This window comes from Rhinoraja longicauda, chromosome 18 (assembly GCF_053455715.1).
Source record: "Rhinoraja longicauda isolate Sanriku21f chromosome 18, sRhiLon1.1, whole genome shotgun sequence".
Classification (NCBI taxonomy): domain Eukaryota; kingdom Metazoa; phylum Chordata; class Chondrichthyes; order Rajiformes; family Arhynchobatidae; genus Rhinoraja; species Rhinoraja longicauda.
The window spans coordinates 16,341,891-16,368,709 of NC_135970.1; the positions used below are offsets into that span (position 1 = coordinate 16,341,891).

The 26,819-nt window shown below is 40.8% G+C and overlaps 2 protein-coding genes and 1 long non-coding RNA gene across 8 annotated transcripts in view; 1 reads left to right on the forward strand and 2 right to left on the reverse strand.

The window, feature by feature from the left end:
- The window catches only part of tkfc (triokinase/FMN cyclase), a 30,994-nt gene extending 23,329 nt beyond the window's left edge, over positions 1–7,665 (reverse strand). Inside the window, exons 1-4 of the mRNA XM_078415156.1 lie at positions 7,342–7,665; positions 5,258–5,447; positions 3,849–3,959; positions 2,742–2,923 (exon numbers count right to left, since the gene is read on the reverse strand). Coding sequence (XP_078271282.1) covers positions 2,742–2,923; positions 3,849–3,959; positions 5,258–5,447; positions 7,342–7,347 — 489 coding nt within the window. The 5' untranslated portion in view covers positions 7,348–7,665. The remainder of the gene's footprint in view (positions 1–2,741; positions 2,924–3,848; positions 3,960–5,257; positions 5,448–7,341) is intronic.
- On the forward strand, positions 7,006–26,717 carry LOC144602270 (uncharacterized). Its single transcript, XR_013548427.1, has 3 exons — positions 7,006–7,049; positions 12,239–12,353; positions 25,513–26,717. It is a non-coding gene; the product is annotated as an uncharacterized LOC144602270 (long non-coding RNA).
- ptpn5 (protein tyrosine phosphatase non-receptor type 5) overlaps positions 13,259–26,819 on the reverse strand; it is a 102,509-nt gene continuing 88,948 nt past the window's right edge. For 3 of the 6 annotated variants that reach the window (XM_078415159.1, XM_078415157.1, XM_078415158.1), the window contains one exon: positions 13,259–24,349. In XM_078415159.1, the coding sequence (XP_078271285.1) occupies positions 24,256–24,349 (94 nt within the window). In that variant the 3' untranslated portion in view covers positions 13,259–24,255. Of the gene's footprint in view, positions 24,387–25,323; positions 25,378–26,819 lie in introns of those variants that run through there. The other 3 variants (XM_078415164.1, XM_078415160.1, XM_078415163.1) reach the window with 2 other exon arrangements.

Here is a 26,819-nt window from a genome sequence, read left to right on the forward strand (position 1 = left end):
ACAAACTCCGTACAGTACAGCACCTGTAGTCAGGATCGAACCTGAGTCTCCGGCGCTGCATTCGCTGTAAAGCAGCAACTCTACTGCTGCGCCACCGTGCTGCATAGTTGAGTTCATACTCAACTTTCCAGCATTTGTGCTTTATTGTAGGAGGCAGCTGACATGAACTAGTTTTTAAAGATACAAACTGGGGTGACCATTAGGGAATAGTTGGTTAATTCCTCTGCAGGAAAATGTCCTCAAAATGATTTACGCTGAGCAACTAAGTTTCAGACACTAAGGGAAGCTCATTGTCTGCGGGATATACCTTAATTCAACTGTAATGGTGTATTTGGCAGCAGGCTCTGTGACTATAACCAAGAAGCACAGTTGATAACAATATACTATAACTTAGAGCCATGACTGTTGCTGAAGCGCCAAAAAAAAATATTTTTCTTATGCTTCCTGAAGGGTGAAGTCTTGTGAGTTCTGAGAGGCAGGTAACTACCAGAAACAAACTGCTGGTGTTGGGTGAGAGCTGGAAACTCTGAGGCCGAGGTCGCACATGGACTTGTGCCTACATGATCATTATCGCAGATGCCACCATCACAACTAAAAACATTAGAACAGAGGTGTGCATTTCACAAAGGAGGAAATCAGGCTTTAGTGGCCTATAGTCAGATAGGAGGGGAAGTGGACTTGACTCCATGGAGATTGAACTGAATCAATCAGTAGCATTGATTTGAAGAGATTGGATGTGCTTAATTATCAGGTAGGTATAGAGTCTGACTCAATTAATTGGAGGAGGCAACGTTTACAATATCTTGAGAACAGATGCAAGGCAAGAAGAATCATAGGCAATGTTTCACACTTGATCCTTTACTACTGCAAAGTAGCACTCCTAGATTTCCAAAGTATAGCCTATACCAAAGCTATCCAAAGTAGCACTCCTAGATTACTGCAAAGTAGCACTCCTAGATTTCCAAAGTATATATATTTTTTCTGAGCCAGGCAATGCCAAAGAAACACACTGCTGAGGAGCCAGAATTCAGACTCTCCTGAAGCACAGTCCCAGATTTCTTGCCCTCTGCTAACCCGGCAGAAGAAAATTTCTTGGGACATGAGCTTGGTGTTCCGTGATACATCAGTGCTGCAGTCAGGGAGCATACAGCTATGCTCCAAGACCTCTTTGCGAGCTTTACAAGATTCTGGAAGCTACAATGCTAGTCTGGACAGTCCAAGATAAGCACACTATTATCCACCCAGTGCCATAAGAATGCATAAGAAAATAACTGCAGATGCTGGTACAAATCGATTTATTCACAAAATGCTGGAGTAACTCAGCAGGTCAGGCAGCATCTCGGGAGAGAAGGAATGGGTGACGTTTCGGGTCGAGACCCTTCTTCAGACTGATGTCGGGGGTGGGACAAAGGAAGGATATAGGTGGAGACAGGAAGATAGAGGGAGATCTGGGAAGGAGGAGGGGAAGGGAGGGACAGAGGAGCTATCTGAAGTTGGAGAAGTCAACGTTCATACCACCGGGCCGCAAACTGCCCAGGCGAAATATGAGGTGCTGCTCCTCCAATTTCCGGCGGGCCTCACTATGGCCTCATAAGAATGCAGTTGGCAATGTGTGAACTGTTGAGGCTCACTATGCATCCAAGGCCGTTTCTCCAGACACCAAGCACACCAGTTGGTGAACCCAACAAGAATATAAGCTCATCCTGAGTTCAGAGGGAGAACATCTGTATATTCTGTTTATTCAACAGATGGCAACATGAATAATGTACCAATAGACCAAGATGTCTACCAAACGCAAATTTAAGGTGAATCAATTTATTATAACCATCTTAACCCATCCTTGACAAAAGAATAATAATCACCACATTTTAGTGTTTTGCGACAAATACAGTCCTAAAAAAAAAGGGAACATTCCTGGAGCTGTCGAGTGTTTCCTTCAGTATTCTTTTAAAAATCTTCCAATTCCAATAGCAATCATGTGAAATTGATGCCTTGCTATTAGCACACTTGATATAGCAGACTTTAAACTTTTGCCACACATCCGGAGGCTGCAACGGATCAATCGCACAGCTGAGAAGGTTGTTGGCTGCAACCTTCCCCCCACTTACGAACTGTACACTACAAGGGCCAGGAAGCGAGCGGGCAAGATCATCTCTGACCCCTCTCACCCTGGCTACAAACTCTTTGAAGCACTTCCCTCTGGAAGGCGACTCCGGACTGTCAAAGCAGCCACAGCCTGACATAAAAACAGCTCTTTTCCACGAGTGATAGTTCTACTCAATAACCAAAGTCTGTAGTCTCTTTTATGCTCTGGTTTATTTTCACCCACATGATTAGACCGTAATGGTGTATCCTTATTGTTTTGATGTGTTTATGCTTTATTCTTAATTGTTAACTATATGTTTGTGTTGTCATTTGTGAGCGGAGCACCAAGGCACATTCCTTGTATCATATCATATCATATATATACAGCCGGAAACAGGCCTTTTCGGCCCTCCAAGTCCGTGCCGCCCAGTGATCCCCACACATTAACACTATCCTACACCCACTAGGGACAATTTTTACATTTACCCAGCCAATTAACCTACATACCTGTACGTCTTTGGATATGCATACTTGGCCAATAAACGTATTCATTCATTCATTCATTCATTCATTATCAAGTAGCTATCACTTCCTTAAAACTATTCAAAGGCTCAGGATTGAAAGCACTTTAAAGAATTAATAGTACATAGACTTACTTTATGTATGAGTATGGTGCCACACAGACCCCTTCTCCCAGCTTTCTTCTGCCTAGTAAAGGCACAATCGTCAGCTATAATAATCATCTCTACAGGAATTCCCTCCATTTTTGTCTCCTCTAGGGCCAAGCCAAAATTTAACCGATCCCCAGTGTAGTTCTTCACAATCAGCAGTACACCAGCTGGATATAAAGTAGAGATAAAAAGGCCTTTAAAATGTATCACAGTAGTTTTATTTCACTGACAGTCAACAAATTTAGCTCTCTTCAAGCTAATAATTCCTCCCAGGCATTAAGGAATACCAAATCTGTTATGTCGATAACTGGCAATGTCCCAAAGTGTATCATGGAAACATTCTGAAAAAAATGGACATAGTGCTGTTGGAGGTAATAGAAAGGATAGGCAAAACTTTGATGAAAACTATAGGTGTATCAGCTGATACTGCAGTTGATGTACATTAGAAGGAATTGGTTACCAAAAAATTGATAAAAGATCATGATCATATTTTGGTAGACACAAAATGTTGTAGTAACTCAGCGGGTCAGGCAGCATCTCGGGAGAGAAGGAATGGGTGACGCTTCGGGTTGTGACCATTCTTCAGTCTAAAGGGTCTCGACCCGAAAAGTCACCCATTCCTTCTTTCCCGAGATGCTACCTGACCCGCTGAGTTACTCCAGCATTTTGTGTCTACCTTTGATTTAAACCAGCATCTGCAGTTTTTTTCCTATGATCATATTTTGAGCTGGCTACATATATCCTTGCAAAAGGCAGAGATTCACAACTGGCCATGAAGCCGATGATCATTATTGCAACCAATCTGAATAGTAAGATGGTAGGCTGAACAAGGGACTCAATGATGGAATTTAATTCGTGGTTTTCCCCTAGTTTGTTCTCATGAAAACTGGGCCATAACATGTCACGATATTTATATATAACTTGGAAGAAGTTGTACATAAATCCAATGACATTAAATTTGATTACATTTCCCCCAACTTGTTGATGAGAAAGATTGACACATATTTTGTTTTGTGTATCTGCAATGTTCAATGTAAATGGTAACCCTCAAAAAGCCATCTTGAAGACCTCACTCTGTTTCAGTGTACATACCTGCTCCTGCTCTGATTACAGTTCGGATCGCTGCTGCAATACTTCCAGTTGGGGGAGAAGTGAAGACATCTCCTGCAATCGCAGCAGTCAACATTCCTGCTCCAACATAGCCTGAATAAAAAGAATTTGCCAAAATCCAATGACAGCCTCTGAAAACATACGCCAACACTTAAAACAAAATGTATTCTTTCTTATTTTGAAGGTTCAAACTACTGTTGGGGTACAGATTTGTATATGTACAGTATATCTATAGTCCTAGTATATTAAACAAACAACAATTCCTCCAATGAACAACTCTCATGGTTCCCCTTTATTGGAAGCAATTCTATTATATTTACAATATTTGCTTTATTTTCATTTCAATGTTAAAAAAATTGCATCACCTTCAGTTTAAAACATTTGTCATTCATGAAGGAGTCCTGAAATACTTAGTACTGCAAGCTGTATTTGCCTGTTGTACAGAATGTAATCTGTAATCTGTGAATGTAATCCAGTTCAGAGGGTTCAGATGGAGAGTTGTGGGAGGTCTTTCCCTACCTCTATAATCTTGTCCAGCCCTATAACCTTTTTTTTCTTCTGATGATAGCTCAATGATCACTCCTGAATTTAAATGTATGGACATTGATTTTGTATAGACATTCATATATGCTCTGCAGTCTCAAATAAATGTAAGAGCAAGGATTTTAAACAAGGCTTTAATACAGAATATTTACATGACAATGTTTTAATCTGAAGAGTTGTGATGATTGCTTTTCTGATTGGAGGATGGTGGAAGAATAAAGGGCAGCAGGGTGGTGCAGCGGTAGACTTGCTGCCTTACAGCACCAGAGATCCAGGTTCGATCCTGACCACGGGTGCTGTCTGTACAGAGTTGGTACGTTCTCCCCGTGACCACGTGGGTTTTCTCCGTATGCTTCGATTTCCTTCCACACTCCAAAGACGTACAGGTTTATAGGTTAATTGGCTTTGGTAAAAATTGAAAATTGTCCCTAATGTGTAGGAGAGTGCTGGTGTACACGGATCGCTGGTCAGCGCAGGCTCGGTGAGCCAAAGGGCCTGTTTCCACGCTGTATCTCTAAACTAAATGTTCGGACCACAATTTTTTGAACATATTAATAAATTATATATTACCTCATCAAAATTAACAGTTTATTTTAATGCACCTTATTTGTCAACCAAGGCCTTAGTTTTATATTTCAATGTGGAAGTCACTTTAACAAACTGGCTTTCGAGCATTTAAAATGAGGGTGGGTGATTCAATTCAAAACAACCTGACTCAAAAGTGAAACCATTACCAGCCAAAGTGTACACAGAAAAAGTGTATCAGCTGGATCTATAATTACCAAAATGTTTAAAATCTTAATGAGATCCACTAAAGTCAACACTTCGATCAGCACTAAGATAATTACCTGCATGAGCTGGTTCATGCCCAGAACCTCCTCCAGACAACAAGGCAACTTTGCCTTTGAGGTTCTTCAGGTCCGATCTGATCACTATACGATGTCCCCGCACAAGCTGCATTCCCACATTCCAGGCCACAAGCCCCTGCAAAGCATCATCCACACAATGCTCCACAGAGTTTATCAGCTTCTTTGAAGGCTAGAATAAAATCATCAATTAATATTCTCTCAAAAGATTGAAAATCAGTTATACAATCCAGTCAATCTGCATTTTGATGTTGGCAGTCTACCTTCTATCCAATAATGAACTCTTTTTTAAAGTTTTGTTGGGGGGGGGGGGGGGGAGGGATTCAAGTTCTGATCCCACTTTCATCGTCACCACCACCAGATTGGAAGTCTGCAAGACCCGATTTCTTCAGAGTCATCCATCACTCCAGATAGCGGAGTCAGGGGGTATGGGGAGAAGGCAGGAACGGGGTACTGATTGAGAATGATCAGCCATGATCACATTGAATGGCGGTGCTGGCTCGAAGGGCCGAATGGCCTCCTCCTGCACCTATTGTCTATTGCTCCTCACTTCACACCCATGAGCTACCTATTTTCCACTCTAGCTTTGCAAATGCAGAGTCGCAGATCAATACAGCCCTTTGGCTTGTCAACTTGTGCATGTCAACCAAGTTGACATATTGGGCTAGAAGCATTTGGCCCAAAATTCTCTAAACCCTCCCAATCCATTTATCTACACAAATATCTGCAGAAGAAACTCTCTCTATATTTGGAAATAGAAGGCCCAATCATACCTTAGGTGTTCTGAACAATTGAATAATGCTCTGGGGGGCACCAGACAAGTGTGTGGCATTCACTGCAGCTACAATAAATTTCTAGATTCAGTGAATTATGCATTCCTTGCAGTTGTGAGGTGATAACGTTGTCATGGTTAGACGATTTTCATGCTGACATGAAAGAGCAATGATAAATGGGTCTTTTTCTTGTTGGCCATGGTAACAAATAGTATAAAAAGGGATCAGTACTGGGGCTTCAAGTTTTACAATTTATGAAAATGACTTAGATGAAGTGCCAAAGTTATGGTTGCAAAATTTGCTACTGATACAAAGAAAAGTAGGAAAATAAGATGTGAAGGGGATATAAGGTAACAAAGAGACGTAGACACAAGAAACTGCAATTGCTGGAATCTTGAGCTAAAAGAAAAGGCTGAAGGATCTCAGCTGCTCAGGCAGCATCGGAAGAGGGAATGGATAGATTTCAGACCAATTCACAGCCAGTTGATTGCTTCTGAGAGTTATCATTGTTACAGAGTTTTGACAATCAAACTGATCATCATATTCAGGAATCAACCGATGTAGGGCTTTGGTTCAATGAATATTGGTGCCAACAGTAGAACTGGCTACTTTTTAATCAAATAGCTCCAATGGAATTTAATGCACATTTGAATCGATTGATGGATGCTCAACTTCAGCCATTGCATTCAGTACTCCCAATGTGGCTCCTTTACATCAGCTGCTTGAGAACATAGTTAGTTGATGCAGGTACAATAACAACATTTAAAGCAGACGGTCTGGCATAGATGGGACATCTTGGTCAGCATGGACAAGTTGGGCCAAATATCCCATTTTCCTTGTGATTTTATTATGCCCAATGTGCCATGGTACCCAAGGAAAGCCACAAATGCCGTTTGGGGAGCAAAACTCTTTGACCACTGGGAGGAGGCAGTTGAGGAGGTCATGCGATTACTTTCCCTGCAGCAGACAGTATGGAGACCCTTTTAAAGCTGCTGCAATCGGTAAGGCATTGAGGGACGCAAAGAGAGCTTCTTTAAACCACAAGTCAGAGTTTATACTTAAAGATTTTTAAGAGGAGAGTGCTTTAGACAGTGATAACATAGATGACAGACGTAGATTCTGAATTTACTTTATGACATTAATGTAACTTTTCATAGACAGCCCATGTTGTTCCCCATCCTGTAACCCGTCTGTCACCTATGCCTGTACCAACTACAAGGCCCCAGTCTTCCCGCTGGGGCCACAGGCCTGAAGTTGCCCCATTCATGCCCCTCGCTGTCCCCGGACGCTTACGTGCATTGTTCAGCCCGGGGAGGGAAAACCACGCGCAGGTGCCCGAAACCAGCCGACCTGACGAAGCAGCGCAGCGAGCCACAGCCAGGCTTCTGCACTTTGACCGGGCAAGCGAGAGAGATAAACCTGAGGAGGTGGATGGAGGTGCGGCCCGAGGGTGCGGCCAGGATCAGAGATGGGGTGGGGGAGAATCTGGGGGTGGAGACGGAGCTGGAGTCAAAGTCAGATACGGGGTCCGGTCGCTACCACTGGTAGCTGGGGCGGGGCCAAATACGACGCTCTGTCTCTTTCCCGTTCGAGTGCTCTGACGGTTGGTGGCGTGGAGGGCGGGGCCACAGCTGGGGGCGGGGCCAAGTATCTCTCCTATTCGCGTCTCTGGTGGTCACGGGTGAAGGGGCGGGGCCTGGGTGGAGCTTGCTGGAGGCGGGGCATGGAGTTGGCCTGGGGACGTGGACTGAGGGCGCGGCCGGAGCTGAAGGCGGGGCCGGCGCCGGCCACTCTTTCCCGCTCGAATCCAAAGATACCAGAGGAGCAAGATAAGACCACTCGAGTCTAAAAACCGTAATAGGTCATAGGTACATTTCAGCGCTATTTTAGTAAGCAGATTCTGTGTGCTAGGCTGGGCAGTGTTCACAACTCTCTGCGATTTTTCGTATGTAAAATGTTTGCAAACAATTATTTTTGTTCAACCTCTTGGATAAGTTGATAGTTGACATTTATAACTATCTATTGAAGAGTTGCTGCTTCGTGATCTTTAAACTTTGGATGTTACTGACTGAATATTTGCACGAGAGATCCACTCTGTCTGTATCAGGCCAATTGATCATATTTAATGAGCTGTTCTTTGCTTTCTCTGTTAATTTTAATTTCACCTCCACGAGCTGTATCTCTTTTTGTTTTATTTTAAAAAGTCATGGAAGCAGAGATTAGGCATTTACAAACAATAGAACTGTACTGTATCCACAATATAATTGCAGACATTTAACTTTATACTTAGAGCCAAGAACATTTGAATTGGTGAATTGATCAGTTAAAAACCCTTGACAGACACTACAATGACCAATGCTGCCTGACGTGATACAGAAACATGAATCCAGTTCAAATAGACACAGTATTGGAGTAAATCACCGGGTCAGGCAGCATCTCTGGAGAAAAAGGATGGGTGATGTTTCAGGTTGGGACCCTTCTTCAGACAGGGGAGGGGGGGGAGGGAGGGGGAGGGGGGGGGAGGGAGGGAGGGGGGGAGGGAGGGAGGGAGGGAGGGGGGGAGGGGGGGGGGGGGGTGAAGAGCTGGTATAAATCAGGACATGATCTTTTCATTGGTTAACTGATATACGAAACAGTGCAACCCTGTATATCTCGCACACAAAATGATGTAAATCTTACCATGAATGACAGGAATAAAAGGTGTTATCCTTGTTTGTGAAGTTCATTTTTGAATGATGTAAAATTGAAGGGGGTTGGTGCAATATACTGCTAACCCACAACTGTGTCGTTATATATTCACATTTGAAAAATCCATAAATCACAAAAAACCAAGAAGGTGCCTTTGTTATTTGACCAACTTATCGGTTTAATATAAATATGGATTTTTTGCAGGTTGTAGGGAAGTGGATAAGGATTGTTAATGCATGGAACTAATTTTTCACAAAAGTGAGGGTAAGCACTAAATTGCACCAATTATATGTTAAATTCAAAACTAAACAATGTACATTATTCATTAAACAATACATTATTCATGTCTAAAGCTAGTACCTCTGTATCAGTGTAGGTATGTATGCATTACATTTTATTACACTAATATAGAATGAAAAAATATCTTGACATGTGTTCATAGTTATTTTATTCACAATATTAGGATTTCTGGAAATAAGTTTGATGTCACTGATTGCGAATGTGTATGGGTTGGCCCTAATGAAATGTATGTGAGAGAACAGTGATCATGATAGGGAGAACCGTGTGCTGAGAAGTGTGTGCATGACTGATTTATATATATATATATATACATGCATACACGCAAACCACCCTTCCACTCCATTGACTCCATCTTAATGCTGCCTCAGCGAGGACACCAGCATAATCAAGGACCAGTCTCACCCCACTCCCTCTCTTTTCAACTCTCTCCCATTAGCAAGAGTAGGGTTGCCAACAGTCCCATATTAGCCGGTACATCCCTTATTTTGAGCTAAATTGGTTTGCCCCGTATGGGACCGCCCTTGTCCTGTATTAGGCCCGGAGGGTGCTGTGGGCCCGGACACTGTAGGCCCGGACAATGTAGGCCCGGGACCCGCGGTAGGCCCGGACACTGTAGCCGCGGGGGCCTGTAGGCCCGGACACTAAGCTAATGGAGTATGTTTGAGGAGCAGGGCCGAATGCGTTCGCCTAGCGGAGGTCACTTGGGGTGCGGGCGGTGACGTCACCTTTTGTCCCTTATTTGGGAGTGAGAAAGTTGGCAACCCTAGCCAAGAGGTACAGAAGATGGAAAGCGCACACCTCCAGATTAAGGGACAATTTCTTCACAGCTGTTATCAAGCAACTAAACTGTCCTCTCATCAGCTAGAGTGCGGTCCTGACCTCCCATCTACCCCGTTGGAGACCCTTGAACTATCTTCAATCAGACTTTTTCTTGCACTGAATAATATACCCTTAACTCTGTATCTGAACACTGTGGACAGCTTGATTGTTATATATAGCATTTTCGTTGACTGGATAGCACGCAACAAAAAAATGTTTTTCACAGTACCTCATTATGCTTGACAATAATAAACTAAACTATAATGGTCAGTGGGAAACAAGTGGTCCTCATTGAGCCGCCCTGCAACCGGCAGTTGCTGACAGTACACGGCCATTTCCGTTGCAAATATGGGTGCTTCAGCGAAGTCTCTCGACAATGGTTCTCACCAGTGCAGAGGGCGTCTCGCCGTCTTTTCGTCAACCTGCTGAAAGCTCAGTCAACATTTCTCTACCGTGGGTGGGAGAACTCTTCCACAAGGCCTGCCGAACATTTGGGGTAATGGGTTTCAACATATTGTCCCAACTTCGCTCCATGTCCCTTGAGCTCTTCAGTATTACTAAATATTTTCAACATTAAGCATTTGATAAACCAACATCTGCAGTTCCTTGTGTCAATATGAAGTATATCTCCCCCTCTATATTTAATGATGACCATCTTTGCTATCTCTGGTAGAGAATCCACAGAATTTCATCAAACACTGGATGAAGACATTTCTCCTCACGGCCGTTGTACATGGCATGCCCATTACTTTGGTAGCTTACAACCCAATTCTCTGAACATTCAATTCTCCAATTTTAGATAACCTTTACAAACAACTCCTTCCCCTCCCTATGCCCCCTCCTCCACTAAGAATCCATTAACCAGATCCACAATTCACAACTATGTATCCCTCTTGGGCTCACATGTTTCCAAAAATCAGCTTATCAGGGATCCTCCTTACCTGAGGTCATCCTTTGCCGACTTTGATTGTCCTGTATTTTTTTCTCACGTCTAGTTTCTTTCTCCCACTTGTCTTACTACACTCAGTCTGAAAAAGGGTCCTGACCTGAACCAAATGACCATGTCACCATGGATCCCATGCATCTTAATATTCTGGATCAACCTACCATGTGGGAATTCATCGTGCCTTATTGAAATCCATGGAGTCAACATCCATTGCCATATCCTCATCGATCACATTTGTCACCTCCTCAAAAACCTCAATCAAGTTCACAAAGCCATCTTGACTGTCTGAAATTAGCCCATTCTCTTCCAAATGTGAGTAAATCCTATCACAAAGAATTGTCTCCAGCAGCTTCCCAATTGCTGTTGTGTGTTTCACCAGCCTATAATTTGCTGGATTATCTCTACTTCCCTACTTAAACAAAGGAATAACATTCACTACTTTCCATTTCTCTGAGATCTCATGTGTGGCAAAAGAAGATTCTAAGATTTTTGGCAATGTTTGCAATCTCCTCCCTTGACTCTCTTAATAGCCTGTGATAGATCCTTTGGACTGATCCACCTTAATGCTCTTCGAGAGCCCCAACACAACCTCCTTCTTGATCTCATACCTCTCTTGCATATTAATACTCTGAATACAAATTAGTCGTCTGAAGAAGGGTCTCAACCCAAAACGTTACCCATTCATTCTCTCCAGAGATGCTGCCTGTCTCGCTGAGTTACTCCAGCATTTTGTGTCCACCTTAGTATTCCCCACACTGATCTCACTCTCCACCGTGTTCTTCCTGGTCAATACTGATGTAAAGTACTTGTTTATGGATAAATGCATAGGGCAGCAAGCAGCAGGAACCAAAGCCATGGGTGGCCTCTTTGATAATTTGTCCCCAGCTTCTAAGTGTGGAATCTAGAATGTACAATAAGCAGCCATCAGTTTTCTGTGGACACATAGCATAACCATTCAGGACCAATATTTCAACCTGAGGGTGATATAACAAACCAATCCAGCAATTATTTATTAACCTGTTGATTATTTTGGAGTTTGATAAAAGTCACTCCTGCTTTCAGTGTCGTAGTCCCTAGTGCTTGGAATTTTTTCACTCTACCATTCTTTCTCTCCTTCTCTTTCCCCCTTTAAGATTCTCCTTAAAATTTACATCTACAATAAAACCTTTGTAGATCAATCCTGCCACTTAATTCCAAATATGATTTGATAATACTTCTTTCGATTGCCATGGGATGTTTCATGATGTTAATGGTACTTTATAAATAGGCATGGGATACCTATCCATTTTAGATCCTGAAATGTCTCTCCAACAATTCCAAACTCATGAAACATCATCTTGAGTACTGCCTGACCATCAGTGTACCTAAATGACTGGATGGATTTACTTGTTTTGCACAGGATAGGCACTAAAGAACATTTGTTTTTCATTTTTCTAGGGTGTGGATATCGTTGTCAAGGCCGACATTTATGGCCCATCCCTAATTGTCCCTTGAGAAGATGATAGTGAGTCACCCACAAATGAGTAGCTTGCTGAGCCTTTTAACAGACCAGGTAAGGATGGCAAATTTCGATCACTGATGGAAATTTGTGAACCAGACAACCTGATAGTCTGTTTTTGTGGTCATTATTCCTGACTAGTTGGGTTTATCCCTCAAAATTCAAAATTATTAAATGAATTTCCGTTCCACAGCCATCAGTGGTGGAATTTAAACCAAGATCTCTGGATTGTCAATCTCGGCTTCTGGATTGCTAGTCTATTAAATTAACCACAATAACAAAAATAAGCTGCTTAAGTGTATGAAGACTGTCAGCGACTATGCATCTATAGTTTGAAAGTGATATTTCGAAATTACTTACACTGAACTGTGGAATTAATATCCCAGGCCAGACTAGTTTGCATACAACTTCTCTATATTATCTTCAATGTATTTTTAAATCATACTCTGGCTCCTACCTTCCTACTGTACGAGTTTGAAAGGAAGCCTTAAAAAGATATATCAGGGCGGGTGCAGTCGATTTTGAGAAACCTTTGAGCAGGTAGAAAAATGATTTGAGAACAAGCTAGAAAATACTGAAGGAACGAAAATTGAAGATAAAATGTGCGAACTGGCGAACCAGAGTTGGTAATACTGAAGGAGTCCACAAGAATGGCAGTTGAACCCAATGAGCAAATTACAATAACTGCAGGAATACTTTGGATAAAATAGAATGTGTTGCTACATGAAAAGAATCAAAATAATATTAGAGTACCTTAATAGATATTACTAGGAGAACATCAATTTAGTTTACTTACAATAAAATAAAGGTACAGCAACTTACTTTGAGTACCTATGCCTAACTTTGAAATGGAAACCCCTTATTTGCCTTTAGTGATAAAGTCAAGTATTTGGTAACTTCTTGTCCACAGATGAAATAAAGTAATGATAATAAAGTAATGGAAATTAAGGAAAGTCAACACATTTTTAAATTTTATTAAAATTCACAAACACCTCCATCACATTTTATCAAAATAATACATCAAACCATGTAACAGTGTATGATATTGAACAAATTACTTAAAATGCTAACTAACATTGTCTTGGTCTTTTGTGAACTAAATTTGAAAAAAAATGAAACCAACGTCTTGTTTATTCCTGTTAAACACTTAACATGCCATATAACAAACATACATCTCAGTAAATCAATTTCATGTTTCTCAGTCCAATATCAAATGAACTCAAATTAGATAGCTTATAAATTTTGCACAAAGTTTTCTACAATCAGCTTGCATTGAGATGGGCATTGAGGGCACATTTTCATTTCTGCTTACACAATAAATGCTGCGCTTACAGCACAATTAAGACTTAAGTGATATTTTTTTCCTACTGTATGAGTGAAGAAATATACCTAAAAATAATGTTACATGATTATTACATTGTATTTTTACTAAATGTGCTTATCTTTACATAATAAATGTATTCAGGGCAATCTTCGAGATCATAGCTATTTTAAAGACTAAAAGGCCTGTCCCACTTAGGCAATTGTTTAGGCGACTGCTGGTGACTGTCATAGCCGTAGCAGGTCGCCCAAAAACCAGCGACTGGACCCTCCCTACGACAATGTCTACGACAAGCTACAACAACCTACCACTTAGTCGACGTCAAGCTACGGCAAGCTACCGACAACTGGCGACCCAATCGTCACGAGTAGGACGTCAACCTAGGCCGCACCTACGACAACCTACGACCACAAAGGCAACAACGTACGACAAACGAAGTCAACCTACGTCCACCCGCGACAAGCTGCAACAAGCTACGACTCTGTCGGCGACAACTGAAGACAATTCACGTCATTTTGGCCTCTGGTTTTAACGCTGGTATTTGTCACTGGTTGACGTAGGTAGTCGCCAATGGAATTCACCGAAGTCAGCACCAACGACAACCTACGTCACCTGGTGACAACCTACGACAGCACCTTGACGTCAGGAGACGTCAAGCTACGCTCATTGGCGTCAAACCCACTGTCGCCAAAAAATGTTCAACATTCTGAAAATCCAGCGGCGACCAGAAAGACGCTATGACTTTTTGGAGACTACTTACGACCATTCAGGTGACACCCCCGGCGACTATGTGGCGCCTGTAGTCGCCTAAAAAATCGCCTAAGTGAGACAGGGGTTTAAGTCTGCTTCTTTGAAAGAGAAAAACTTTGACGGGCCACTGTGGCTCAACAGCTGCGGAAATATGTAGAAACTATTATTTCTAAAAAGTCTGATGCCTCTGAGTCTACCTTCTGTCTCTTGGCAGACTTTGAAGTTAGCGGCGTCAATTAAGAACAGCAAGTAAACTTCAAAATTTTCAGGCCCACCTCCCCATCATCAATTATAGAAAGACGGGGAGCAAAGTGGGAGACAAATGTCTTTCCTTGCGCAGAATGATGTTCAGGATTTGGACTAGGATACAAGCGCAATGCTATAGTGGTGGGAGCCAGAGCTTGCAGTGCCTCAGTTTAACAGCATTACAAGAATTATTTACCAAGTATTTCTGTCAAGTATACTTAGCTACTTCTGTCAAGCCTGATCCTGAGCTTGTGATTCAGATATCCTATTCATGAATCTTCCTCTCCTCGTGAACTTTTCACAGTGACATGTTGATGTTTCTGACAGTTTATGGACACAGCATGAACTGCTTTATCTACAACTCTCATATGTATCTCTATCTCCAGATTTGTATTTGTTTTCCAATCTCTTCCCTTACATATTAACAAGTAGGCTAGATAGTTTTATACTTTATTATCAGGCTCTGAGTTCAAAGTCTAAGTAAAACTAGTTTACATTCACACTGATCAAATGCTGGTCAGAGTTCAACTGACATTTGCTGTTTTCATTGGAGGGACACCAATGTAGCCACTTCAATGTAGCCACTTTCAAGAGGTGTTTAATTTTCTAATTTGATTTGAAAGACCTTGCTTTGGGGCGACTGAAAGAGAAGCTGTTTTTCCCAACATGCAACTTTGTCTACCTGATAAAATAGTGACTGAAAAACTAGAAATTAATTTGCTCAGTCAATTTTCTGTTCACGTTATTACGAACAGATCATATGTAAACAAGCAAGACAAGGCAAATACCACAGTGACCAGAGTTCAGTTGTAACAATGCACCTGAATAAACTACAGCAGAGTACAAAAATAATTTGCTAGTGTGTAAAATAGTTTCTTAAGTCTTTTGTGTTTGCCTATGTGAAAATTGAACTTCGCATTTTCAAATGGTTTAGGATTAAGAGTCCAATACCACTCAAACTCTTAAGATCAGTGAACATATCAGGAGATGAGTTCCAAGATAAACTGAACAAAGTATCCGACAGGGGAAGGCTTAAGGATAACTGGGTCGGTACAAATAAGATTAGCATTCTGCTACTTTCAGTAAACAGATGCTGTTGTCTAGCTCTTTTGACAAAGGCTGATAACAAAATATATTTTTTTCATGAAAGAAAACTTTCTAATGCCTTGTAACATTCTTGGGTGTCCCAATTCTATTAATTAATTAATTTTGATTTTTGAAATGTACACTTGTTTAAAGGGCAAACACAATACAATTCACGTCAAGATGGAACACAATAAATCCAATGACCGACTGGTTTTGCCTAAGGAAAATAATTTAGCCAGGACTAAAACAATTGGGAAATGTGATTTTTAAAATCTATTTGACACAGTGATCTCAGTTTAAATTACACTGCTTGGGTTGTATTTTCCTCTCCCAATTAGATTTGCTCTATTTTCCACCTTCAATTCTTCATCTAACGCTTTAAACTCATACTCGCTTACCCTCCCAAAATAGCCAAGGGCAGAAAACACTCATTGGAGTTGTATACAGACCACCAAACAGCAGTAGGGAGGTTGGGGATATCATCAAACAGGAAATTAGGGATGTGTGTAGCAAAGGTACAACAGTTATCATGGGCGACATTAATCTACATTTTGATTGGGCCAACCAAATTGGTAATAGCGCTGAGGAGGATTTCCAGGAATGTATTTGGGCTAGTTTTCTAAGCCAATATGTAGAGGAACCAACTAGAGGGCAGGCCACCCAAGACTGGGTATTGTTTAATGATGAAGGATTAGTTAGCATTCTTGTGGTGAAAAGCTCTTTGGACAACAGTGACCATAATATGTGGAATTCTGCATTAAGATGGAGAGTGACATGGTTAATTCAGAGACTAGGGTCCTGAACTTAAAGAAATACTTTGATGGTATGAGACGGGAATTGGCTAGGGATAGACTGGCAAATGATACTTAAAGGGCTGACGGTGGAGATGCAGTGGCAGAGATGTAAAGATCGCATGGATGAACTACATAAATTGTTCATCCCTATCTGGCGAAAAAATTAAACGGGGAAGACGGCGCAACTGTGGCGAATGAGAGAAATGAAGGATAAGTCCAAGGAAGAGGCATATAAATTGGCCAGAGGAAACAGCAAACCGGAGGGCTGGGAGAAATTTAGAATTCAACAGAGGAGGACAAAGGGGTTAGAGTCGTAGAGTGATATGGAGTGGAAACAGGCCCTTCGGCCCAACTTGCCCACACCGGCCAACAATGTCCCAGCTACACCTGTCACACTTGCCTGTGCTTGGTCCATATCCCTCCAAACCTGTCCTATCCATGTACCTGTCTAACTGTTTCTTAAACAATGGGATAATCCCAAAGGTTAATTAAGAGGGGGAAAAAAGAGCATGAAGGAAAGCTTGTGAGAAATATAAAAACTGACTGTAAAAGCTTCTTTGGATGTGTGAAGAGGAAAAGATTAGTGAAGACAAATGTAGGTCCCTTACAGTCAGAGACACGTGAATTTATAATGGAAAACAAGGAAATGGCAGACCAGTTAAATGAGTACTTTGGTTCTGTCTTCACTGAGGAAGACACAAACAATCTTCCAGAAATACTAGGGGACCGAGGATCTAGTGGGAGGGAGGAACTGAAGGGAATCCACATTAGTCAGGAAATGGTGTTAGGTAAACTGTGGGACTGAAGGCAGATAAATCCCATGAGCCTGATGGTCTGCATCGCAGAGTACTCAAGGAGGTGGCCCTAGAAGTCGCGGATGCATTGGTGATCATTTTCCAGTGTTCTATAGACTCTGAATTCGTTCCCGTGGACTGGAAGGTAGCTAATGTAACCCCACTTTTTAAGAAAGGAGGGAGAAAGAAAATGGAGAATTATAGACCCGTTAGCCTTACTTCGGTAGTGGGGAAGATGCTTGAGTCAATTATTGAAGATGTAATAGCAGCGCATTTGGAAAGTAGTGACAGGATCAGTCAAAATCAACATGGATTTATGAAGGGGAAATCATGCTTGACTAATCTTCTGGAATATTTTGAGGATGTAACAAGTAGAATGGATGGGGGAGAGCCAGTGGATGTGATTTATCTGGACTTTCAAAAAACCTTTGACAAGGTCCCACACAAGAGATTAGTGTGCAAAATTAGAGCACATGGTATTGACATGGATAGAGAATTGCTTGGCATCCCGGAAGCAAAGAGTAGGAATTACAGGTCCTTTTCAAAATGACAGGCAGTGACTAGTAGGATGCCGCAAGGCCCAGTGCTGGGACCCCAAATATTTACAATATATATTAACGATTTAGACGAGGGAATTAAATGTAACATCTCCATGTTTGTGGATGACACAAAGCTGGGTGGCACTGTGAGCTGCGAGGAGGATGCTATAAGGCTGCAGGGTGACTTGGATAGGCTGGGTGAGTGGGCAGATGTGTGGCAGATGCAGTATAATATGGATAAATGTGAGGTTATCCACTTTGGTGGCAAGAACAGGAAGGCGGATTATTATCTGAATGGTGTCAGATTAGGAAAAGGGGTGGTGCAACAAGACCTCTGTGTCCTTGTACATTAGTCACTGAAGGTAAGCATGCAGGTACAGCAGGCAGTGAAGAAAGCTCATGGCATGTTGGCCTTCAATGCGAGAGGATTTGAGTTTAGGAGCAAGGATGTCCTACTGCAGTTGTACAGGGACCTGGTGAGACCTGCACCTGGAGTATTGTGTGCAATTTTGGTGTCCTAATTTGAGGAAGAACATTATTGCTATTGAGGGAGTGCAGTATAGGTTCACCAGGTTAATTCCCGGGATGGAGGGACTGACATATGATGAAAGAATGGGTCAACTGGGCTTGTATTCACTGGAATTTAGAAGGATGAGAGGGAATCTTATAGAAACATATAAAAAATTTAAAGGATTGGACAGGCTAGTTGCAAGTAAAATGTTCCCTATGTTGGGGGAGTCCAGAACCAGGGGTCACAGTTTAAGAATAGGGGTAGGCCATTTAGAACTGAGATGAGGAAAAACTTTTTCACCCAGAGGGTTGTGAATCTGTGGAATTCTCTGCCACAGAAGGCAGTGGAGGCCAATTCACTGGATCTTTTCAAGAGAGAGTTAGGTTTAGCTCTTAAAGGAATTAAGGGATATGGGGAAAAGCAGGAATGGGGTACTGATTTTGGATGATCAGCCATGATCATATTGAATGGCGATGCTGGCTCGAAGGGCTGAATGGCCTACTCCTGCACCTATTTTCTATGTTTCTATGCTTCTATGAACCATTTCCCCATGAAAATGTCACAGCATTTGTTGTGGTTCTTATCTCTTCCTTTTGATGACCATATGGTCTCTGAAAGAATTCTTACATCTACTTAGTTTAGCAACATCACAAAATTGCAGGAAGAATTTTGTCACAGCATTATAAACATTGATCCTTTCAACAACAATAATAATAATTTTGTTCATTTTAACCTGAACCTGTTTCTATGTTTATTAGATACAACCATCTCCTTTCTAAAATACAATTTTCTTGATATTTGAGAAGTATCTATTCACTGGTCATGTGCATGAATGTTCTAAACATTAACACTGGTATTAGGGTTGAATTTCCTTATATTAATTTCCTATGTGAGAAATTAAAAATGGCTGAATTTGAGCCAATGGGCCTGTTTCCATGTTATATGAATCTAAGAGGCTCCCCTACTGTACATTTGGCCACAATTTAGGGCAATAATTTATTTCTCTAGCTTCAGACTTTTTTCTTGCTAAAGCTCATATGTAGTTTCATTTGCACTGAAAAATAGAATAAAGGAATCATGGATACATACATGCCAACCAACATGTCCGATATAAGCTGGTTATTTTAAACTATTTAACTTTCTTTAAAAACATTGACATCAGTTTTTCCCAGTTCATATACAGCCTGTAAAAGCAGATTACATTTTCCTGAATCATTATTCAGTTGCATTCTAACTGTAACGTGAGAAGAATGCCCGCTATTGCTCAGAACAAATTCTCAATTTTCCATTATCAGCTAATGTCCACGTCTGATCTTATCCAGGATATTTTTGTGTTATGATAATGTGTTTCTTTAAAGTTGAAAATTCTGGATTATATCTGCCATGTTTTTAAAAAACCCTGACAAAATACTTTGTTCTCTTGCTCAAGCTTGAATTTGAAGCTTAAATATACATGAAAGAAGATGAATTAAGTTTTCACATATGAATAACAAATGACTGCATTCTACATTTTAACCTGTAATGTTTGTGCTCTGCTCTAGATATATTTAAAATCTTTATTATCACTAATGATAACTAATGATGATTATCTGCAGGTCATTACCTAGAAATTCACAGTGATTACATTTTATTTTAAGTTTCAGTATAGCTCTTCACTCCATGATACCGAATAAATTGACTCCAGTGTTTGTTCTGAGAAATTCAAATCAGTTCAGAAATGGGATCAAATCGATTATCCCTTACCAGAATCAAAATGGGTTGCAACCCTCCCACAATCCTCAAAGCTTTAGAAATACTGCAATCATTTCAGTTTACAATCACAGTGAAAATAAACAGGAATATCTTAAATTGTCTATATGTAATAGCCCTACTCCCTAGGAAAAGAAGAACAAAGAGTACAATCTCCCATCAAATGCTATACATTTTCTGGTATTTAGATTTGAAGAACCTGGTAAGAGCAGGAACAGCAAATTGCCTGCTAAATGAACTGCAGATCCCCATGAATGAAGTTCATTCTCCTCCAGCGTTATTATAGCCCTACAAAGATTTCCACTTGTTAAAACTCATCATGTTTAGGTCTTTGCGATATATTCTTTGAGTTATCTGCTTTGTACATTTTAATCCTTGTTTTAATGGACTGCTATAATATCAAATGCAACTTGGACTTGATGTCATAGTGCAATAATTAAGAAAGTTGCAGATGGCAGTGATAGTTTACAACTCTACATCATGGGGAAAAAAGATGCTCCATCACAATTAAAATGTAGCTTGGGAAATTTAAGCTGTTCCAAAGTAATTGGGTATTTTGAACAGTGCATTATTCTTCCTACATACCAGGCTGCGTTTACTTCATGTATGAGAGTGAAAGGGAGGAAAGGGGTAGGTGTTTCAGTAGATCTGAGGGTCAAAAATATAGTTTCACAAGGATGTCACAATGGTAATCTTAAATCCTATCTTATTTTGGTGAAGAGTCTTAAAGCAGATGTTTGTAGTAGATATATATTTTACATTCTTCATCATTCATATTTCAATAGATAAAATGACAGTTACTGCATCCTGGTAATTCCAATTCCCAAATAACATTTTTAGAGACCCTAGAAATAGCCTACTTAACCTCTTGGGCTAAAGTTGTCACTGAGCTAAAAGAGGAATATAAAAAAGTTACTCTCACGGCTAAATTAAAAATATTTCAAACATGTAAGTAGAAAACATGATATTTTGTCAATCTTCACATTCAATGTGTCAAAATGTGAATATATTAATTATGTTTCATAATTATATTCTTAGAAAGATAAGAATTGTATCCTCTGTTTTAAAATGAGAGGATCTATTTTTACTAATTTTTAAAACAAATGTTGCTGAAGTAAAAGAAACTTAGGCCAGACACCATGTAATTTTCACAAAAGTATCCTTAAAGCGCATGACAATATCTTACAAACAACCTTTGGATGAAAATGCAGTGAATTGTTTTTGGTTGTATTTTCTATGGGAGCAACAGGAGAATTTTCAAATATTGGACAGGAGAATGGCTCATATGATGGGATAACATTGCTGATCCCAGCACATCACCTTAAAAACATCTGCATCTCTAATGATGTGAAAAATACCTATTTAGACACAAACCATGCACTCTGCAATACACTGGTATCCTACTTAGTGCTGCCCTGCAGCCTGCTGATTTATCAGAACGTTCTTAGTCATATAGGCTGAACCTTCGAAAAAACAAATGCTTGGGCTGCGTGCTATTGTGCAAGGAATCTGAGTGACACCCTGTCCCCATTGACACCTTTGCATTGATTTTACACAACTCAGTGTGGGAAGGCTGTCAGTGTGGGCTGGACGGTGTGCAAAGCTAGGATGTGGGGGCAGGGGGACATTCACCACTGAAGTGTGGGCTTGGGGCTGAATCCTAACCAGCTCAGTGCTCACAGGTTTGTGTTGGAACTAACACGGCTGTTCTGTGTGCTGGCAGACCATCTTAATCCTGTGGTATCTCTCATTGACTCCTCTTGGATGTGATAGAAGCTGGAGTCCCTTCTTCAATTTGAATGCACAATGTCAAAGACCAGTGACCACCACTGAGCTCAGTACCAAAGATAAATCTCTGGGCTGGAGAGAGCTGTGCAGCTGAACAAGCAGGGGAGACGTCAAGTTCCCTCACACCTCATGTTGATAACGTAGATGGTAAATCTGGAATACATTGCATGGTATGTACCAGACAAGGTACAGCCCTGAGCCCAACATCTCAGTGCTGAGTGGCAAACTACTTACCACAGTCCACTTAACACCACCCTCCACAAGCAGCCTGTCCACACCGACTGATTGCTAGATTCATTCCAGGTTTCCAGCAACCAGTTTCCCAGAAGAGCAACATCTGGAAGCAGGTTAGGCAGAGGTTTGCTCCAGGTGTTTCATGGCGCAGCAGCACCTCATATGCTCTTCATCACTCCAGTAACATTCAATTCATAGGCCCCCAATTGCCTCATCTTTACCATGGACATCCAGTCCCTTTACATCCCCATTCCCCATCAGGAAATTCTCAACACCCTTCAGTTCTTCTTTGAACAAAGACCCAAACAGTTCTCTTCAACTAACACTCTTTTCTACCTGGTGGAACTTGCCCTCACCTTTAACTGCTTCTCTTTTGACTCCTCTGGCTTTCTTCAAGTCAAAGAAGTAGCCATGGACACTCACATGAGCCCCAGCTAAGCCTACTTTTTTTGTGGGTCACTTTGAACACTCCTTGTTCCAAATGTACCTCGGCACCATTCCCATAGTATTTCTTTCCTAAATCAAAGATTGCATTGGGGCCCCCTCCTGCACCTGTGCAGAACTAATTGATTTCATCAACCTGATTTCCACACTGTCCTCAAATTCACTTGGACAATCTATGATATCTCACACCCCTTTCTCTGTCTCTATCATAGAGGACAGATTATCAATTGCTGTCCACTACAAACCCACCGACTCACACAGCTATCTTGACAACACCTCTTGCAAGGACGCTACCCATAACTCTCAATTTCCATGTCGGCCAAGATGAGGCTTTGACTCCTGGATATTTGAGATGTCCTCTTTCTCCAGTAACCGCCACCTTCACCATGATCCCACCATCTGTCACATCTTCCCATCTCCATCTCTTTCCATTTTCCGTGAAGCCCACTCTCTCCGCAACACCTCGGTTCACACATTCATTTCCACCCGACCTGCTCCCTCCCCAGGCACTTTCCCCTGCAACCACAGGAGAAAAAACACTATTCCCTTCGCCTCCTCTTTTACTTCCATCCAGGGATCCAGCAACTCTTCCAGGTGAGACACAGGTTCACAAGCACCTCTTCCAACCTCATCTATTCCATTTGGTGCTCCTGATGTGGCCTCATTTCCATCAGCAAGACCGAGCGACCTAGACGAGGCGACTGTTTCACCAAACACGTGCTCTGTCTGCCAAGGCCTGCTGGAGCTCCCAGTTGCTCACCACTTTAACTCCTATTCCCATACTAATCTTTCTGTCCTTGGCCTCCTCCATTGCCAGAATGAGGCCACTGGAAGAACAACACCTCATATTCCACTTGGGTAACCTTCAACCCAATGATAAGAACATTGAATTTTCCAGTTTCAAGTAATACACTCCCTGCAACCCCCATACTGGTGTGCACACGTTTTTCCCACCATCTCCCATCACCTTAGTCACTTTACTCCTATCCCTTTCTCGATATGCTCATCTCCGAGTCTCAAGTCCCCCATTTCCCATTTATTCCCCCTCTTTCCAATCCCTTTCTACCCATATTACATTATATTTTACTTCTATTCTTTCCTTATCTGAAACCCTTTTTTCTCCTTTTCACCTCTTGCCTTTATCACTGACTACCCACCTGCCACTCTCCCTCTTCCCCATCAGCCATATCACCAATAACATTTGCCAGGCCTTGCCTCACCCCCACCTCTCTTTTCTAGCTTTCTACCCCCTACTGAGGTCAGTCTGAAGAAGGATCCCACCCCAAAATGTTGTCTGGCCCTTCCCTCCACAGATGCTTGACCCACTAAGTTCCTCCAGTACTTTGTTTTTAATTCTCAATAACACTTTTCTGTATGGATAGTGCTATAAAGGCAACTTTTTGAACCAATTCTATTAGCTGCCATTCCTGGGAACATATTTTGAATGCTAAGTGAGGTACCAGTGTATTTGATCTTTTAACTCCTGCACAATTGATAAATTGTAAAACTTCTTTAAAAACGAAAAGACTAGGATGATGCATATAAAGATCACCAACACTGAAACATGGTGGTTGAGATCCATGCACATATGCACACATACACTTCAGCATCAGTTATCTGATTGAGAACATACAATTATGATAGTAAAATCATCAAGGAGATTTTTCTGTTACTTTGGTCCATGGCTGGCTTGTTGTCATTCATTCCTCTGCTTGTTGGGCTAACTGTCTCTCACAAAGGCTTAGGGCATGGTGCACAAACTGGTACTGCTCACATGTCTGGATCATTCCTCCCCTGAGAAAGAATACAACATGTACATCAGAGGGGGTTCCTGTGAAAGAGCAAAATACAAAAAACTTCTGTTGACAGGGAATCAACTCTGGAAACATTCGACTTCACTTTTACAGCTCAGCTGCCTAGCATTTGCTCTTTCATTTGCCAACAAATTTATACAATTGTTGATTGCACAAATGTTCCCCAGTTTCCACATTTGACATCCTTCTCCCTCATTTGGTTCATGAAAGCATGAACATGTAAATATTTGATGTTATGGCAATACCAATCCTTAATATTGGCAAAATGATCAAATCCATTTTGAAGGCAATCTAAATGCAGCTGCCTTTCATATAAAAAGCAGCATTTAAAAATAGAAATTAGTATCCTGTTTGAATCATAGAACCCCAATTACCATTTCAGGATAAAAAGTGATTGAAGCCTGAAGGATTATTAAAATGATTGTCAGAGGTAATTGTTGAACTATTTAATTGGACCCTGGAGAAGCAAAGGACTCTCTTTGACAAAGGGATTGGGAAGGAAGGAAAGGAATGATTAGGGATGGGTGGAAGTAATCGAAAAGAACAAATGTTTCAGAGAATGGGAGTGATTAGGAGGCTGTGTAGGCAATGTAGAAGATGATAAATGGCAACTTGAAACAGCCTGTAGTTTTAACATGGCATCAAAAGGAACACTGCTTTTCCTGGTCATTTAATGTTCAGGTGTGCATTTGTTACAAAACAAGCCGTATCATGCAGTCTTCTTAAGGATCACTGATTGTATTTCGCAGAGTTCATTTAACGAATGATATTACATGTTAACATTTGATCTCTTATTAGTACATGGGAATGAATTAATAACAGATTTGAATATGGGTCATGGATATATCTTTTGGTATTTTCCCAGGATGACATATCTGTTCAGGTTCAGAATGTGTGAATGGTTCAGAATGTGTACATATAACTCGTGTTATCCTTTCCACTCATTTTCAACCAGGAACAGTTTTCATCTGTTTTTACATGATCTTGCTTGCTTCTGGGGTACCCTCTCTATAAAGCAAAACAAAATCTGTTGATTTCCCAGTTTTTATTTGAAATTTTTGTTTACAAAGGCTATTTATATTCCTTTCAGCTCATTTCCAAATTATATGTGAAAGCATCTCAAAATACTTTTATCCCAAGCAGGTGGAGAACAGGTCTTCCAACAGAAAACAAAATCTGCAAAGAATGATTTCTATTATTTTATTCACAAAATGCTGGAGTAACTCAGCAGGTCAGGCAGCATCTCGGGAGAGAAGGAATGGGTGACGTTTCGGGTCGAGACCCTTCTTCGATTATATTGCTTTAGTGAACAAATTTGTACTGTTCTTATCAAATATTCATTTTTTCAAAGCCCAAACTGTTTAATTAATCTGATTGCATCGATGTGGTTAATGATGTCAGTGTGGTTCATATGTATATAGACGTCCCAAATAATATGTTTGCCAGCAAGGTTGTAAGCCGTGGAATAAAGGAGCAGTGTGGATAAGAATTTGGCTTGGGGGTAGAAAACAAAATCAAAATGAACTTTGATTTTTAATTACTTCATAAACTAAAGACTGTGGTGTTCCCTATAAAACCAAGAGGACTGTTTTTTCCTGATAGATAATTATAACTTGGATTTGGATGCAGGAGGATAAGTTTCAAAATCCAAAGTCAATACAGAACAGAGAGAAATATCACGATGGACTTCAAGGTGACGTAAGCTGATGAAAAAAGGTGATAGATGTAATTTAACACAGAAAATTGTGGTGGTACATTTTGGTAGGGATAAATAATAAAAGACAAATAAATATAAGGTGCAGTTCTGGAGGTATTACAGGAACAGAGAGACCTGCAGATAAAAATGCATGAAACTTTACAGATGGCAGAGCAGGATTAATGTAGAATACAAAATAAGAAAGTTGTGAGTTTTCAGAATATACTTATTGTCCAAAAGTGAAAGAATCTGCCCATTTCTTAGAGTAGGGATGGTTAACGTGGAATATTGCAAAAGCATTCCAAATAAAGGTCCAGAAGACAGAAAGAAACTCTGTAGTGAGTGCAGGTTTAAAGTGAATACACAGATATAAAGAGCCAAAGTGAGTGACATTGGAAAGGTTGGTGGTGGCAGATTCATTCGTAGTTCTCAAAAGGGATGTAGTGCGGCATGAAGTCTTGGTTTGGCCCTCTTTCACAATTAATTTCTTGTTAATAGAGAATTTGTAAATGTTTATTCTCCACAGCTTTTTCAAATCATTTACAAAACAATACATCATGAGAAAAGGCACAGTTCCAAAACCATATGAGACTTATGTTGATGGATTATAAGAATGTATACAAAATAAATTAATTGATCAACTATATTTGTATCTGCGGTCTTTCCATATATACAATAAAATTATTGTACAGTTGTGAATACAACAAAACATTTATTTTAACTAGAAATACTTTGGTAAATTATTAGATATTGC